Consider the following 18963-nt stretch of genomic DNA (forward strand, 5'->3'; position numbering starts at 1 on the left):
TTTGACAAATGATCAGCAGAGAATATACTGTGATACAGGGCCCTCTGGTGCTGACAGAGGGATTAAACAATTTAAACACCTGGATATGCCACACTCCCAAACCAAGGTGGAATTCAAGTAGTACTTCTGCCTTGGCAAAGGAAAAGTCCCCCTTACATTGAGATCCAATGTGCTATACTGGCTAGAGTGTTGGGCCAAGACTGGTGAGACAGAGGTGCAAATCTTCACTTGGCTCTAACAACTGGGCAGCTCAACTCTCAGTGTAACGTACCTCACAGGGTTGCTGCGAGGATAAAAAGGAGGAGGAGAGAAATGTGCATGTTGTATTAGCTTCAAGGAGGAAGAGCAGGATAAAAAAAGGGAGAGAATAAAGGACAGACAGATGGTCATCATGTTTTAGACGCATGGAAACTGCTAATTTCATGGTCTACTTTGCCAGGTCCTGAACTCCAACAGGAAGTCCTTATTTCGAAGCAATGTTATCTTTGAAAGCAGAGTTTATTATTGGCACAGACAGTGATAAAGAGGACTAGAAGCTTAAAGTATTTTCTTCCCTTTATTACATCATTGGTAAAAAACAGTGATTACTTTTCCTCCTCTCATCTTCTTACTAAGCAAAAGTAACACAATGCCATTAAAATCATTCTGCAAAATCCCATTTGTACCTGGCCTTCTTCGCAAGGTCACATGACATGCCTTCTTGACTGCAAGTCCAAGAAGCATCCTGGGGAAACAGCAAAGTATCCACTTCAATATAGTGTGCTGAAAGTAAAAACTTTGCAGTGTTTCCCCCTCTCCCAAATTCAGGCTCCAGTGTCATCCTTGATAAAACATTCAAAGCTTTCCTCCGCTCTGCCCAAAACTCAGTGGAATAGCAGATACCATAAGGCCATTATTTCTAATCGCATACACACGTTGTCACAGAACAGGCTGCAGATTTACTAACAGCCACTACTTACTACATGTTCTTGCTATAGCGGCCCAGCATGGCGCCTCTCTCTGAAGGACATTCACAATGACTGCTTGGCTCCTCCTCAAGCAGTGACTCGGCCATGCAGAAAGCAGCTGCCCTCAAGACAGAGCAGGCCTGCATTTTCTCACATGCACATAAAGCAGTGAGAAAAGTGACTTGCAAAGGAGAGAACAACTGCACATTTCTTCAGGTACTTAAACCATCCTGTTCTTGTTTGCTCATCAGGTACATTAATTGCTTCTTGAGCTGCTGGGGAAAAGTGACACTCCAAGGGAGATGCCACAGGAGTGGCGGAAGCTCAGTTCAAATCCATCATTTTTTAATTTTTCAAACACGCGCAAGAAAAGAACTTTGTGGAGGATACAAAGCCACCATCTATTGCTTCTGGTTCAAATGTGCACCCTAAATTCCCCGAGGCTGTTAAAGGAAACATTCCACTGAACCAGAACAAAGCACCATTTGCTTTTCCTCCAGTTAACCCAAAAAGCACTTTTAAAACATCAAGAGACTTTTATCATCTTCAAGCAGCAACAAAAAATGCAACATCTTCATTTCAAAATCCTTTGCAGGTCCCTTTAAGGCTATGCTAGTATTGGGGAAATATTTTATTCTGTGCTGGCTAGTGCTACCCCCCTCATGGGAACAGCAACAGTAAATAAGTCTCCTACAATAAAACAGTCATACACCTAAATTGTCCACAACCGTGCAAACACAGATAAGGAAGAACAGAAAGACCATCAATATGTGTAAGCTTGTTGCCAAAAGCTGGCTGTCAGAGAAAGTGTCTCTACAGTGCACCAAATGATTTGTACAACCACACAACACAGCTGGACACCACAGCAATCATGACCCTGCTGTGTTTTTAGTTCTCCCCAATGGTTGTCACACTTAGGTTTAGTTCTGTTAAGTGTTAAGCAGGCCCTCATAGGGTGAGATGGCACATTAGAATCCCAGCAGGAGCCAACCTGACAGAGAAGAGAGGCCATAACTGGCAACACAGGTGAACAAGTCGCTCAGCAACACTGCAGCTTGGCAATGAAAGAGACAAGAGCAACAGCAGTTGGGGTCTGTTTAAAAGAGGATGGATTGTCATGGCAGTACATCCCGTCTCTTACAAAAAAAAAGTGCTGTCTAGCAAGGAGGGGGCATCAGCCCACATTCCACAAGTTCTTTAAGAATCATCACCAAAATTAAGACATCTTCACAGTAGGAAGTTGATCTGGAGCTGTTAGAGATGTAATTCCAGAGCTCTTTTGGGCTGTGAGGAGTCAGTCTTTTGTCCCAATCCTGTAAATGAAGCAAAAGCAAAAGTAAGTGACAGGAGGAGAGGTCAAGCACACTTGTAACAATTACTAAAACAAGGCCATGGCATATATTTAATTGCACTGTTATTCCTTGAGATGGATCCAAATTAAATTTTCTGCTAACCAAAGAGGAAGTCTAATTTCCACCAGTTGCCCTTTCCTGCTATAAACTTGCAATGTGTCTTCCAAATTGCCCCTCCATGCCATTCCTGAGGACCCTCTGTCCCCCAGCAACAGCACTGTGGGGAGATCAGTGGGGCTGTAGAGAAAGGCAGGAAAGTTTTATTCTGCTTACAGAAGTGCCTTCTATTAGCAGAAAATTTAGTCTGGATCCAACCCCTTGTCATAGACTCTTTACCCTTCCATGTCTTGGTCTCCTGTTAGAACCTTCAAATTAAAGCTTGGTTTTTAAGTTGCCTGAGACAAAGTTCTACCTTCTTTATTATGTCACTCTGTAAAGAGCAATGTAAACAGATTACTCAATAGGATTAATCATTATAAAAATGATAGAGGTCTAATTCTTGTTATCTTGTCCCCCCCCCCCCCCCCAAAAAAAATAACAGACATTTCAGAAAGTAGCAAACTAGATCAGCTCTCCGGATTCATGATACTAATTTTTGTGCTTACGGTCATAAGAAAAACCAGAGATGAAAGTATAAGAAGAGACTAAGGAGTCTCTTTTCATAAACAAGAAGTTGTACCTTCTCCTAAAGCAGCTGGGGTCAATGTGTGTACTGGGACAAGCACAGCCAGCCAGAGTTGCTCTGATTCTTTTCACTGCAAAAGTTCCCAAAGCTGAAGTGTCAGCCTGTTATCTAAAAAGCTGGACATACAAGTCTCCCTCCTTTGTGCTAGGGGCGATACTGCAACCATTCTGCCTCTCCAGGATCTAGTATAGCTAAGATTAAACTGATTGAAGAAACTGTGGAGCTGTGTAAGATTTACAGACAAGGTGGTCAAGTAGCTTCAACCACAAAGGGAAGCACAGCTTCCTTCAGAAAAGTACTTCTGTACCAGCTGAGTTACCTAGCAAAATAACTTTTTACCATCAATCAATGAGGGGAAAAAATAGGGAACATCTGAAAAGAAAGGAAGCATATTAGAAAAGAAGAATGCCAGAGTGATGAGTCCTTTGGAAGCAATGTAAAACAGAAACATACCTCCATCTGAACATGTGAGCTTCTCCAACTCTGCTTCAAGCTCAGCATCTGTTATGCTGGGAAGCACCACAGACTCAGGAAATAAGGGTTTCTGGGGAACAGAAGGCAGGTCTGGAAGATCTTTGGAAGAGTCAAAGAGGAGATTATGCAGTTCTTTTTCCAGTTCCTCGGTGTCAGCCTCTGAGATTAGAAAACAAGCACATTTTATTAAAAAAAAATAGGCCAATCTTATGCATGTTTCCTTGGAAATAAGTCCTGCTGAATTCTAAGGGAACTTTCACATGGTGTACCTAGGATTGCAACCTTATACATGGAACATAGGCTTAGAATAGGTAACAAAAAGATATTCCACAACCCTGTAATTATTAAGAAATGCAAGGGCTCAAAACAACTCATTATTTTGGACAATCCTTTTACAACTATTTGAAATGCAGTTCTCTGGTTCTTGGGTTTATGTGCTCTTGGATAAAGAGACTTGCCAGGCTCTTCAACCCTAATCCATGCTTTTGCATTCTGCTTTGCATAATGCAACTACTTGCAACCATTCACCCAGGGGTCCCCAATCTTGTCAAACCTAAATGGTTTGGAAGGAAGTGGGTACCACCAGGGACAATCACAAAACATTGGGAGGCTGAAAGTGTCCCACGATGGAGACAGCTGCTCTGCACAAGTGCACAGACACAAAGGTGATGCCTCCTGGATTCTTCAGAAGCACCTCTACTCGACAGAGATAGCGGGAAGTTAGAATTGGCTCAACCAAGGGGATGAGAAGTTTTGTTGAAGAAACACATTGGTAGGAACCACTTTGGGATCCTGTTCTAGACTATCCTATGCAAGTTGTGATGCAGGTAAAGAAAACTGCCTTGTTAACTTCCTGCTGCAAAGATACCAGACTGTTAAAGAGGGTGATCTGACCATTCAACAGAAGCCCATAAAGATGAGAATCCTCATCTACCTCTTAGTTCAAATTCCAGTTTGGAAGGATCCTGTTAAACCCTCACATTAAACCAAGTGCTGGAAATATTAAGATGAATGATAGTTAGTTTGCCAATCAAACTCTGAATGTAATGGAAAAATAGCCAAGATTCTGTAAATCAAGCAGTCCCACTCAAAGCTCACGTGTAGTAAGATCAAAAGCAGTGTACCACATGCATACTAAAAAGGGACTTTTCTTGCTTCAGGCCACCCAGAAATGAGGTGACCATGACAACCATCAGAGGTGCTAAATTTGAGATATCATAGTGGGTGGAAATAAACACACATATGTGTATTTAAATAAATAATGTTAGGAATGTATCTTCCAGTGAAGAAACATCATGCATAAGACCCAGAAGAGCTGACACAAACTATAGGACAGGAGCATATCAATATATCTAATTCTTGATATGGCCAAATCTGAAGATACTTAAATCCAGAAATTGGAGCTGTGAACAGACAAGACAGATTTGTCTGAAAAATGCCTGAGGCTTGCAGAAAACTCTGAAAGCTAAAACTAACAAACAAACAAAACATATTGGGGGTTTAAGAAATTCAAATGATTAAAGAAGCGCCTGTCACTTTAAAAAAAGATAGCTGCCCTTAATAGCCATTATTAGGCAACCACAACTATACTGCCAGCCTTTGATCCTCAATTTCTGTCAGTGAAAAAGCAGGAGGCTGGGACAGGGCCCTTTCCAGGGCTGTTTTGGCATTCAAGGGAGGATTCAACAGAGCTAGGCCTGGCAGCAACCACCAGATTACTTGCTAACACCTGACTGATATGATTCATACAGGCCAGCTGCTTGCTCTTGTTCAACAGCAGCTATTCCACAAAAAACCATGTGGTGTAGTGGTTAGAGTTTCAGATTAGGAATTTGTAGACCCAGGTCTGAATACCATACTCTGTCATGGAAGCTCAATGGTAAGCTTCAGCCAGTTATACATTCTCAGACTAACTTACCTCACACAATTATTGTGAGGATAAAATGAAGAAGAAAATTATGTAAGCTGATTTGGGTCCCCATTGTGGAGAAATGTGGAGTTATTGCAGGGAGAGGCTGCCAAGGGAAGGGAAAGAGGGGACTCTGAAGCCAGACAACAGAAAAAGACAAGTTAGCTGGTAGATGGGAAGGAATGTAGGATGCAGGAAAAGGGGAGATGCTAAGGGGTCTTTCACAGAAGGGAAGGAAATGGGAAGAAGGAAAAATGAAATGCCTCTGTAGTCCTTGTGGGGCCCCCATTGTGCAAAACTAATCAGCTATTCCTAACTATCAAAGCTTCTAGAACTATAATACATGCCAGCTGCAAACTGGACTCTGGAATCTATTTCCCCTTTAGAATGAATAGAACAGATGTATTTCAACAGCTAACGACATTAGAACTATATAAGGAACATTTCCAAAATACCTCAATGTGAAAATTTAATGTGGCCAGCTTTGAACCTCACTAGTTTGCACTCACCTGAGCCATTGATCCCCATTCCTGCTAAAGTTTGGGATACTTCATCCTGGGTGTCACAAAGCTGGAAGAAGAAGCACAAGTTCAACGTCTATAAGTCCTTCATCCAAAAAAAGCATGTTAACATACACAGCTCCCCACCCCCACTTCATTCTCACAACAACCTCATTTGGGGAAGGTTACTGCAACTGCCCAAAGAATACCCAGAGAGTGAGGATTTGAACCACAGCCTCCTCACCATTGCTCATCCAGGCTGTCCCACACTAGCATCTGAAATAAAGCCCACTAAAAATTATTCCTTGCATGAAAAGCTAAGCAATGTCACTATGTCCAAAGCTATGGAACAACCAGTAGTACCAATACAACTGCTGAATAACTTTAGATGGAACTAGAATCTCCAGTCCACTCCAAAAGACATACATGTCCCACAAATGCACTCTCTCTTTGCCTTAGCAATCCTTTTCTCTTAGAATACCTCTTGAATTTGATCCACCAGATTCTCTGCCTTCTCCACTGTTACATCCTTCATGGATAGCTTCAGAGCTCCCACTCCAGCTTGATATGCATTAAATACCTTAGTGGGAAGAAAGTGTGGGGCATTATTTTTGAAACATGTACAACAATTTATTGTAATTTTGCCTTTTATGGTAATTTATTGTAATTTTGCCTACCTCCATAGTTATTTGTCTAAAAGCAAGGCACAGAGAGAAACCAAGTGGAAGCAAGTGACCCACAGAGGGCACAGTGCCTACAATAAGCAAGTCACCTATTGTGCCAAGACTAACAACACTATAGCATGCACTGAGTCAGAAACAACACCTAGAAAGAGACGGGAAAGATATTTGCAGCCAGGTTAAGAGCAATGTGAACAAGCCGCAACATTCACAAGTAATTCAACATTAGAGTGAAAAGAACGATATATTAGTATAAAGCAGATCTAAAGAGAAAGACTTTGAGAGCTATATCAAAAACATAAAGGTACACACAAAATGCAATGCAGGCACAAATAGAAAAATACCATCTGATCTGTTTGAGAAGCATATATCCGATCCAAAATCCCTTGTACAACATCCAGCTTGGAGTGAAGTTCTGCAATGCGTCTTTCTGTTCTTTGTCTGGATTTCAAAAATCTTAGAGCCTAAGAACATTAAAAACCCACTTTTGATTAAAAGAAATCCAGACATGCTTGGGAAAAAAAACCCCTTAAAACCTCTGTGCAGGACAATACATAGGACTTATCTAACATACTCCCTCTACTATCATATCTAGCAACTGAGGGCCTAGTAAATTAGACATTGTCTCTGAGCATAATTGCAGGTATCTTTAACTGTCTGCGATGCCTACTGGCATGTTCACATATCCACCACCACCCTTTCTCCTTGCTATGCTCATGTACTTCTACTGCAACCAATTCTATTTGATCTGTTTTGGAAGCCAATCTGGTGGACAAGAGAGATATGAGTAAACGCAATAAAATTAACAGTGTGCCTTGTTAATTTTATTCTTAGCTTCTCTAGTCCCAGATCTAATCTAAATATTATGGAATGCAAGGCCCAAATACTGGCATAGGCTTGCTTCTTGGAGGACAGGAGGAATGCCTCTACAGCTTATATACCTCAAGCATAGATGTTCATTACAGAAGGAAAGCACACCCTCCAATTTTTTTAAAGGTTCACAAAACAGCAAGACATCAGCAGACAGCAAAAAGTTAATCCTGACAATGCATTTCACTTTTGTTTTCAAAGAGGCTCACACAGTTACAGCAGTATGGTTTGGTACTGTGAGGACAGGCATACGGAAGTCGTAACTATATATTAAACCTGTAGCTAAGGAAAAGGTCCTTGCACACTGGGACCACACCTCTTTGCCTCAGCAAAAGACCCAGCAGATTGTAAATTCCTCAAGACCCTAAAACAGGGTTTCCCAAACTTTTCCCCTTCCTGGCCCAGTTATTTTTATACTGCTCATTCCTGGCCCAGTAGAATTTGGGGGTGGAACCAGGAGACTTCGGAGGTGGAGCCGAGAGACAAATGATATTTCCCCACCTGCTGGGGGATACTGCAAAGGCAGACGATCTGCCACACCCCCTCCATTTAAACACTTTGCCAGGGGTGTTTAAAAGAGGGGGGGGAGAGTCCAGAGCTCCCTTTGCCATCTCCCTGCCTGGCAAACGGGAAACGCAGGCGCCCCGCCATTTAAACACCCCACACGGGTGTTTAAAAGGGGGGGAGGAAGTCCGGAGCTCCCTTTGCTGTCTCCCTGACAGGCAGGGAGACAGCAAAGGCAGGCGATCTCCTCCCCCCTTTTAAACATCCGGTCGGTGTGTTTAAGGGGGGGGGGAGCCTGGAGCTCCCTTTGCCATCTCCGTGCCTGTCGGGGAAATGACAAAGGCAGGCGATCTCCCCCCCCCCCCCTTTTAAACATCCCATCGGGGTGTTTAAAAGGGGGGGGAACCTGGAGCTCCCCTTTGCCATCTCCTTGCCTGGCAGAGAGATGAAAGGCAGGCAATCTCCTCCACCCCGCCCCCCATTTCAACACCCGGCAGGTGTTTAATTGGGTGGGGGAGCCCAGGAACTGCCTTTGCCGTTTTCCCGCCTTGCGAGGAGGTTGCAAAGGTGGGTGAGTTGCCTTTCCTCGCATTTAAGCACCTGACGGGTGTTGAAATGGGGGGGGGAGCCCGGGCGCTGTGTTAGTCTCCCTGCGGACCGGTGGCCGGAGGTCCGGGCCTGGGTCCCAACCCTGCAGATGGGAAACGCCACCCTACAACATTACATGACTGAGGCAACTTGGCAAATGTGCTTACAATGTTCACAGATGTACTTACCAACTGCTTTTTCCCAGCTCTACAAGAATTCCGGGCTTCCTCTTTATACCTACAAACGCAGAATGCAAACAGCTCAGTTTTCTATGCTAAAAATGAGGGTTGCTATTCTACAGGCACTCTCTAAGTCAATTACAGAAGTGTCTTTCCCTTTATTTTGTATTCAACAAACAAGCAATTTTCCAAATATGTCATATGGCCTGTCAGAGAGAATTTGCTCCTGAATACCAGTAGAGCAGCCTTTGATACGGAGTGCAACTTGACAATATGGCATATGTTACCTCTCTGCTTCTTGGCCAAGGGATTCCACCTTCTGTGACAGCAGCTGCTCACTTTGCATCAGCTGATACACTCCAATGTCCACATCATTCACTGGGGACACTTTGACATGAAGACCTCGTGCAAATTTCATTATCTGGAAGAAAATATTTGTTACTGAAAATACAGATGCTGAAAATGCAGCCACAAATCTTACTATATAACAGGTCCCTGTATTAGAAAGCACAATTTCTTCATACAACCTTATTTATTAAACTCATTTTAAACTTTTAACCTTGGTTAAAATTTGGTTAAAAATATTTCCTATCCCAGGCAATTTACATTTAGCTTGGAGTATTAAGCCTTTGAATCAACACTGTGTCACTAAAAACACAAAAGAGCAATACCAGTAGTCCACAGGGAGTTTGTAAAATCAGATTTCACTGTATCAGTATTACAATATTCCATCCCGCAGTGCTTCTTTTCTCTCACCTACCTTTCTCAAATAGTTATCTTATTTGTAGGTTTGAATACATAAAGCCAGAACTGTCCTACCATAGCAGAAGGGAATAACCCATTGCAGATACCAGATTTTTCAGACAGCTGCTTTTACTCATTTCAGAGCATCAGTGATGAGCAGAAAGTTTGACTGTAATACTACTGCAGCTTTACCACTCTGCGCCACGGGGCTCTTTAATGAATTATCCACTACTATATTTTCCATGGAAAATTTTCTAACAATGCACTGATTCAGAAAATTAATTTTTCAATATAATAAATGGTAAAATTTCAGTCAAATTGGACAGTTTTAAAGTTGTAACCAACTTTTTTCAGGTGACTATTCCTATAAAGAGTGTGTGTGCACACACATGTATATAATTCTTTGTTCTCAATAAAACAGTCCGCAAAGCACATCTTGTTAGATTTTTCCAGACCTGTTCACAGAATGCAAAAACTGAACAAGTCATATTACAAATAAAGACCCAGGGGTGGAAACTAATCAAAGATTCAAAATGACTGATTTCACTGACCAAAAAACTGGCCAGAAATTGACAAAATACTAACAAATTACTGAACAATTTAATTTCAGCCTACTGGTAAATTAGTGTTTTAAAAGTAAAACTGGGACTTCTTTTAAAAAATTATTATCTGGCCTCCATCTCCATAGCCAGCTATAGCATACCTTTTTATTGGAAAAAATATTTTTATGAAGATAGGACGTTTTTACTATTGTACAAAATTTAAGGCAAAAAACAGATTCCCTTTTAAAAGTAATAACATACTGCAAATAATAAAACAGCAAAACTTATTAAAATTATACATTAAATAATCACTATGAGAACGAAACATAATTATTGTAAGGTATGTCTTTGGTTTTACTTTATCTTTGGTTTTTAGCTGGAAAAGAAGTAATTCATAAACTTTTGTTTCTAAGCAGTTTTCTGCATTGCATCCACATGCATTTTTTCCCTTGTATTCTTCCTCCATTGCTTTCTCTACTTAGGGTTGCCAAACCCCCAGTCAAGGTGGGGGTTACCCCAATTTGAGAGGCTCCAATCTGCCACTGGCCAGTTGGCTGGCAGCAGGAGCCCCACCCTTGAACAGCCTCCTCCTACATCAATGTTGTAGATATGATGACATCACCCAGTGGTTATGTTATTGCACTGGGCACGTCGATGCTCTGGCATTTTGGCCAAAATGCTAGAGAGCTGGTGCACAAAGCCTAGTAAGCCTTGGCAACCCTATTTCTACTCCTGCTAGTATGAGCTGTGCCATGTTGAATCCCACCATATCCTTTTTCTCAGCAGCTTCTTTTATGTGTTTGGTTGCATCACTTAGTAATATTCAAGCAATCATCCTCTTTTTCTGTTCTTGTCACGGCTTTTTCAGTTTTACTTCCTTCTCTTGTATACCATCCTTTTCACTATCTTCTTAAACCTTTCTAACTCCTCTGCCTTTTCCCTTTCTTTTCTTTTTACTCCTTCTCTTTAATGGTCTGCTGTTCATCACAATATTGCTTGCAATGAACATGAGCTGCTCTTGGCATCTGTAAAAGCTCCCATGTAATATTAACATAGTATGCCTTGTTTTCATATGCATGATATAGTTTCTTTGACTATCAGGTGGACATTCTACATTCTCTCCCAACATGCTGGCCCTTCCGTTAGTCAAAATGCATCAGATTTTGAAAATGTAAAAAGAATATGTCTTTTCACTGGGAAGTATGAAGGGGAGGGACGGTGGCTCAATGGTAGAGCATCTGCTTGGTAAGCAGAAGGTCCCAGGTTCAATCCCTGGCATCTCCAAAAAGGGTCCAGGCAAGTAGGCATTAAAATCCTCAGCTTGAGACCCTGGAGAGCAGCTGCCAGTCTGAGAAGACAATACTGACTTTGATGGACCAAGGGTCTGATTCAGTATAAGACAGCTTCATATGTTCACATGTTTCCCCAAAACACAGTAACAAAAACAACCCCCCCCCCACACACAAAATTCATTCAAAAAGAAACACTGACTTTAAAAAAAAAAACCTGAGGAATTAATGACCCAGATTTTACTGACCATTTTTCACTTCTGAGATACAAGTAGGAGCCTCAGGAATGTATGTAATAAAAGAATAACTATTATATTTTAAAATATTCTCACATAATAAAATTATCATAACTATCTAGTATAAAATCATCATAACTATCTAGTATAAGAGTAGATAAAGATGTAAGTATTAAATATATAGTATAAAAATCACAATCCACAAAACCCTATTTATCCAGTTAGTTTCCAAACAGTATATATAACATATGTCCTCCTGGTGGAAAGCTCATTGCACCAGAAGAAAGTGCTTATGTTACTGGAACAGATCAAAAAGATCCAACCTATTAAGTGGACTTCACTGAATTCTAACACACACACACAGACACACTCAAATATTTAATTTCAACTATGCCTGGCTACTGGAAGAATCGCTAAAATATTTCTGTTGGAAATAAACTTAACATGAGTTTTGTTTCCTAAGTATAGTTCAGATAAGCTTGCTACAACAGAACCTGACGGAATTTAGAATGCTTGAAAAATCCGCAAAACTGCACAGTGATGCACAGCACAATAACAGTTTTAAAGAATCACAAGGTTACAACCCCATACTTCTCAGCCATATAAATTTAAAGTCCATATATATAGCAGATGTTTATAAAATATGGGAACTTGTCTTATTCCTTTGTCTAATACCCTGCCTCCTCATTTTCACTCTGAATTGTGAAATTACAACTGAATGTAACCCCTGCACTTCATTGGTTGGGGTTTTCCCCTAGATCTTTATTGCCTCCTTGTATTTTTATATTAGAATGGGAAAATTGTTCTAGTAGCGTTGCACAACAGTGCTATCCCTATGGGTTCACTTAATAACCCACATAGGATAAGACAGTGGAGAAAGGATTTTAAGTTTTATTGCAATAAGTGAAAGAGGACATAGTAAAAGCCAGAACCCCTCCAAAGAGGGAAATTTTAAAACTGTACATATATACTTCTGTACTTCCTCTTTTATGTCATACATAGAAATCACAACTTTAACAAGTATTGACTGGTTATTTAGCATCAAAACACCAGTCTTATGTATGAATACACTAGCTGGAAACTCGTGCTTTGCCACAATATTTAACTACCTTTTATACAGTTATAATACTGAGGGCTGGGTGATCTCCAGCCCTCACCTGGAGTGTAATCCACAAATAAATGCACAAAAAAGGGACTGGAAAACAGGCTGTTTGTTCTCCATTCACCTGGAGAGTGGCAACAACTGTTTCCCAGGAGGAAGTGGCTGGTTTGGAGGGTGGAGTGTATTACACTGTACCTGTCTGAGGTCCCATCCCTTCTCAACAGGAAATGCAAATGATTTTCAAAATGAGGACTTTAACTCCCCATGGACTAAACAATGACTGGGACCTATCATATTTTTTGTAATCATAGACAGATGTGTATAGGTTTTGTTTTTTCTATTCTGTAAGTTCTGTTTTGGACGTTGCCGTAGTTGGTCATACTGTATCTTTAAGGAACGCTTTAAACTTGTTACACCTGTTGCATATAAGCCACCAGTGCTGTTTTACTTTAGCACCTTTGGAGTGCCTTTTGATAAAAATGAATTGGCTTTTTTGGCCCAGGGTATGAAGAAATTGCTAAAAGGTTTGTTTTATGAATCAGTTTTTGCAATAAGTATACATGTTGGCTTATGTGTATATGGTTGAAATTTTATGATCTTATTATGTATTTAGGATTGTTTGCAGCTTGAAGCAGCTCAGGCAAAACAAGGGTTCCAAACCTTGTCTGCTCAAATTTGGATTACTGGCTGCATCCATCAATAGACATTGATCATTTTCATTATTGCACTGGGATTTCAAGGAATGAACTGAGCAACTTGCCACAGAAAAAGAATGAACTCTTGGTGTATACGTTTCCTTTTTGTATCAAGGACTAATTGTATGGTTGTTTATGAAGTTAATACATGTTATTGTTTTTCAAGGTTGTTGAATTAGTTTATTTTGAAACGGAAGCTGGCGTCGCGGTAAGCTGTGTGCTTTGTACTGTTTATCTCACCTGGAGATTGGCAACAGTGGTTCCCCAGGAGGAAGTGCCTGGTTTGGAGGGTGGAGTTTATGGCATTGTACCTGTCTGAAGTCCCATCCCTCCTCAAACCCCACCCTCTCCATGCTCTACCCCTCAAATACCCAAGAATTTTCCAACCTGGAGTTGGCCAACCCTATCTCCTTCCCAACAGCTGTAGCAATGTTGTTACACAGAAGACTGAAGTTCCCTGAAGAGTAGCTGTCCTCAACTGTCTGCAGTGTCCTTTAAGTGATTTTTGCCTCAGGACACAGAGCTCCACAGCTGAGCTATTGGGGGGGGGGGGAATGTTGAAACAGGCAGCAGCCTGCCAGGCACACAGCAAAGCTTTACCCCTTAGGGAAAACACATTTTACCCCTTTTCTAAAAATCCCTTCTTAGTGGGTGCTTAAGTCGTAGAAGGAACACACACCCCAAATTTTGGGTTTCTAGGTCCAGCGGTTTCCGCTGGATGCTGATAAGTAAATCAGGACACTTGTTTTTCTATAGAGAAAATATGCTTATAATTAATTGGCTACCTTTATTCTTATGGTCCCTGCCCTTTTAGCCTAACTGTTGTGTTGTCCTAACATAGCAGAGACCCCTGCAGTATTTCCCAAGCCCAGGGTTGATAGTGCAAAAGCACCTAACACCTTTTGTTTCCCCAGCAAAGTTAACCACAAGATGTCTTAACCAGAGTCAATCGGGCCTGTGTGTTGTTGATAGTTGCTCAAAAAAAGAAACTGCTCTGCAGCTGCAGCTCCCCACCTTTCTTCTCAGACTTTTTATTTAATTAGGGCTTATGAGATTTATTTGCCCTAATAATTATTGAATTTAAGGCATGCCTCACAACATTAATGTCATTCCTGCTTGGCATACTGTTTGATTAATGATAGTTTGTCTCTCATTATCCATTTGCACTGTACTCATTCAGCAAACAGCTTTACTCTGTACCTTATCTCCATTCTGCTCCAAAACTGTAACTCTCTTTTCCTTCTGCAGCTGGAGCATCACTAGACAGAATGTCCTTTCATCTGGGCAGAGGGTGGTGCACAAGGAACGCAATTCTGACAGGCCAACAACAGGGTGTGAAGACAGTGCAGAATTCTGGTAAAGGTGATAAACTTCTTCTGCCTTCTCCTAAAGAAAAGAAAACTAGCAGTATTTAACTCCATCTGCTGCCCCTGTAGCCAGCACCACACATTCCGACAGGACAAGACACTACAAGAAATGAAATCCATCACACCAAATCCACAATACAATATTGGAATTCTCTATTCTTCTTGAATGACGGCAGCTCAGATAATGTGGCAAATTTATTTATTTATGATACTAAAGCAGATTATTAAAATCTGGTGAGATAAAATCCCTAATTAAAAGCCAGGGTTGTCTGAATCCACCAGCTGGGTTATCACCAGCATTTTAGCAATAAAAATGTTAAAATAAATAAATAACATAGAAAGGGGTCCTGAGAATTCCAATCAAGTTAATATTCACATGTCTCGTCTAAAATAGGTACTTTTTAAAAAATCAAGAACCCCATATTTAAGCTAATTTTAAGACTCATATGAGTAAGACCTTTAAATATCATACCAATTTTCATGTCAGCCCTCATTGATATTATCTATAAATTCTATAAGACTTCTAGTGGTGGATAAAAGAGAGCAAAAGCATTATTTGAACATATGAACATATGAAGCTGCCTTATACTGAATCAGACCTTTGGTCCATCAAAGTCAGTATTGTCTTCTCAGACTGGCAGCGGCTCTCCAGGGTCTCAAGCTGAGGTTTTTCACACCTATTTGCCTGGACCCTTTTTAGTTGGAGATGCCAGGGATTGAACTCTTTTCTTCCATGTTACCATTCTGACATGGAAAAGAATTCCCCAGAGATACTGTCCAAAGTCTGTAAGATTAACATAAGAATCACACATAATTGAAACAAAGGTCAAAGGATAACTGCGTTAGCTTATTACAGCAAATCAAAGATGCAGCTTATACTACATTCAACACCCACAGATTTTCTGTGGCACAAAGCTCATTCTATCAGGTGAGATGGGCTCTAATTTATGAAACCTTATATTCATCTCTGCTTGTAATGGCCAAACAAACAAAGCCAAACTTGTTTATAGTAATTCAGACTTTGGCTTACTCACTTACACCGAATGCTAGTCTTGAACAGGTTTATATAAAAACTGTAGCTTCTGTGTAATCACAGGAAAAAATATACTACCTATGCCAGAATATATCATAAGAAAAATAACTGAGACACCTACTGTTTATATAACAAGTATAAATCAAATGACACCAGGAGTTTTTTTGCCATAATACTTTTAAAGAAAATCTCACCAGCTTCTCAAGCATCAGAAGACCTACCTGAAGTAAATCCACGTAAATCAAGATCTCTTCCTCTTCTGGCACTTTGCTGTCACCTAACACACTGGACAGAGTCCATTTCAGGGGCTTCAGAATAAAAACTCCCACACCCCAGGAGATCCAGCTGCTGTCTACACTTGTCATGAAGTCAGATTCCCGTTGCAGCTTGCCACGTCTAATTATGGAAAAGACAATAATGTTATGGAATACAACTATACTTCAAGCCCCTCCTTTGCACTCTGAATCTCTAAGAGACACTAACATTTGTTCCCACTATTTAGAGCTCAAGGTCCTTAATTTTTACATCTATCCCAGTAAATAACACCTTATTACCCCTCACTGCTGTATTGTTCTCATGCCTTCTTTGCATCTGTATTTGTTGACTTTTGCTTCTCCCCTGTTCAGGGATGCTTCATGTTCCTTCCCACCAATAGAAGCACTGAATAAATCCTTGCATAAAATAGTGTGATGTCCTTTATTATATTTTTATCACGAACTTCCTATAAGGATTCAGGACAGAATACATGGCTACCCCACTTTAACACTTAAAAGCCTGGCGGTTAGGCTGACAGCTCACTGGGGATGCTTTCACGCATGCTGAATAATGCACTTTCAAACTACTTTCAGTGCCTTTTAGCAATCGTTTCCAAGTGGATTTTGCAGTTTCACACAGTAAAATCCAGTTGCGAAGTAGATTGAAAGTACATTATTCAGCATGTGTGAAACCACCCTGGGTGCTCTTAAGCCAATTAACAATTAGTTGTGGACTTGTACCAGGGAGGCCAGGGAATTCAAATCCCCACTCAAACTACAAAGAGCTTTTTTTACTGAATAACCTGCTCAACCTAACCTAAGAAGATACCAAAATGATACTCATTGGAGAAAAATATAGATAAGGTGTCCATCTCATTTCTTAACCAATTTCTTAATAGAGCCAATAAAAGGTTGGCAAATAAACGGCTGCTGAAATCCTCATTCAGAAGAGTGGTTCGAAAGATCCTGGGACAGTCTATATACTTATGCTTAAACATCTGGTAAACAGTCCACGATAATCAGAAATATGAAACAAGATTATTAAATTACAGATGTTTCCATCTGAGTTCACTGATTGGCAACACTGACCCTTTGCAAGAGAGAAATATACAATTTGTATTAACTCTAAGGAACCACATCAGATGCAAATGAATGCAGACAGAACCCAACACATGAGGCTATGAACTCTATGATTTTAATATACTAAAGATGGAAGTTGATACACGAGAACAGTGTGATGGATGTTAGAACTGAACCATAATAAGATCTAGAGCTATAAATAAATCGCTCTTCCATATTACCGCTCCTCTCTCACACTCTTCTCTGCGTATGGGAGCCTTTCTCCGACCTCAATTCCAACCCGTGTGAGAAAACTGGCTGTGGCCCTGAGAGCACAAAGCAATCCACTCCACACATGCTCAGAGGCATTTATTATTCAGCCAAACACAAGTTAAGGGGCAAAGACTCCTGCAAAAACAGAAGGCCTATCGGCGGTACCTGAGCAGCTCGCGAAGCACGGTGCCCAGCCCCAACGGGACGCTACCCCGCCGCTCGAAGGCCTGCTGGAGCTCGCGTAAACAGGTGCGGACCTCTCCCCGGCGACGCCCCCGTTTCAGCACCAGCTCGCTCCAAAACCCCATCTTGCTATCCCAGTCGGTAGCGTTCACCTCCCGACTCTGCTTGAAGGCAGAGAACAGAAAAGCCATTCGTTCTTCATCCGTCTCCCACTCCGGGGGCAGGTCTCCCTCCGGGAGAGGCGCAACACGCGCCTCCTCCGGCGAAGACATCTAGGCAAGCCCCCGGCTTCGGCCTAGCTCCCTTCACTTCTCTACTCTCTTCACTCAGGCGTTTCCTCAGAGACGAGGAATCAACATCACGCATGCGCCATCGCCAGATTGAGCATGCGCGTATAAACCCGGCGACAGGAGAGAATCCAACTCTAGGAAAAGGGAGGAAGGACTCTTTATTGACTTCCGGTATAGTTAAGACTCTCGCTCTATGCTATGGTGAGGGGGAGGGAGTGGAGCATAGTCGCGTCGTTTGATGGGCGGCGCTATGAGGGGATCACTTACATAGGTTCCGTTTTGTAAAAGTACTTGAGTAGATTTTTTGTGGAAGTGTAATATCATAGGTGTGTGGTGTGGATCTTTCTATGCTGTCTCAGTTTTCAATACGGAAAGAGTTCAGGTGATCAAGGATAATACGAGGACACAGTCAATTTAACCGGTTCGCGTGAACTATCTGTAAATCCTAAACTGCATTCGTTTTACTGTCGGAATATAGTTTTCTGACGTGTGCGAGTAGCGTGCAGTATTACAGTGACCTCTCCATATGACGTAGGTATCTCACCAATAAAAATTAAAGCTATAGCTCTTAAAGGAGGTTTTGGATCCTTTAAAATCGTTTTCCACCAAAGCCCCCAACTGAAATATGGAGATCACAATAGAGGAGAATTACGGGGGTGACAACAGTGGACTGTACTGCAGAATTCTTGTGAACAACTATACGTTTCCAGTGTGTGTATAGTGCCAGGTTGGCAGGCGTGTTGGTCTGAAGCAATAGAACAAAGTGGATTCTTTAAGATCAACAAAGTTTTATTCAAGGTATGAGCTTTTGTGTGTATGCACATTTCCTCAGACACATGGAAATAGAAGTTAACAGTTTACATATAAAGACAGATGCCTCTACATAGATGAACAGCAAATTAGCATGCAGCTTAATGAAGATGTTTTGACATATGCAAAGGCCAAACAGAAATAACAAGCTAAGTATTTGGTCACCAGGTAACCATTTGTTTGGATTTAATTGGGGAGGTGGGAGGACAGTGTAGTAATAAGCATGGGTTTTGTAGAAAAAGCATAACAGGAATTCATTTGCATATTAGGCCACATGCATACACTGATGTCATCATTGTTTCATGCAATGCTTTTTTATAGAAGAAGCCCAGGAGGAATTTATTTGCATATTAAACCACACACATACACACTGATGTCACCATTGTTTCATGCAGGGC

At 41.2% G+C, this 18963-nt stretch overlaps 1 protein-coding gene across 1 annotated transcript; it reads right to left on the reverse strand.

Moving 5' to 3' along the window:
- Positions 1-537: 537 nt before the first annotated feature.
- CHMP7 (charged multivesicular body protein 7) lies at positions 538-17901 on the reverse strand. The gene is made up of 10 exons (XM_060250430.1): positions 17448-17901; positions 15918-16092; positions 14497-14682; positions 8976-9109; positions 8698-8746; positions 6892-7011; positions 6349-6447; positions 5877-5937; positions 3438-3617; positions 538-2260 (listed from the first exon to the last, which is right to left on the reverse strand). The coding sequence occupies exons 1-10, from the start codon at positions 17735-17737 to the stop codon at positions 2202-2204; spliced, it is 1353 nt and encodes a 450-aa protein (XP_060106413.1). The 5' UTR covers positions 17738-17901; the 3' UTR covers positions 538-2201.
- Positions 17902-18963: the final 1062 nt, after the last annotated feature.

The sequence above is a fragment of the Heteronotia binoei genome, chromosome 12 (genome assembly GCF_032191835.1).
Source record: "Heteronotia binoei isolate CCM8104 ecotype False Entrance Well chromosome 12, APGP_CSIRO_Hbin_v1, whole genome shotgun sequence".
NCBI classification, from domain to species: Eukaryota; Metazoa; Chordata; class Lepidosauria; order Squamata; family Gekkonidae; genus Heteronotia; species Heteronotia binoei.

Excerpts from the sequence above, each read along its gene's own strand:
- CHMP7 (XM_060250430.1), bottom strand. The coding sequence starts at position 17,737 with ATGTCTTCGCCGGAGGAGGCGCGTGTTGCGCCTCTCCCGGAGGGAGAC. Across the intron at positions 14,683-15,917 it reads TTTACGTGGATTTACTTCAG|GAGAAGGCAGAAGAAGTTTA; the intron begins GTAGGTCTTCTG and ends TCTTTTCTTTAG. Across the intron at positions 9,110-14,496 it reads TGGAGCAGAATGGAGATAAG|ATAATGAAATTTGCACGAGG; the intron begins GTACAGAGTAAA and ends ATTTTCTTCCAG.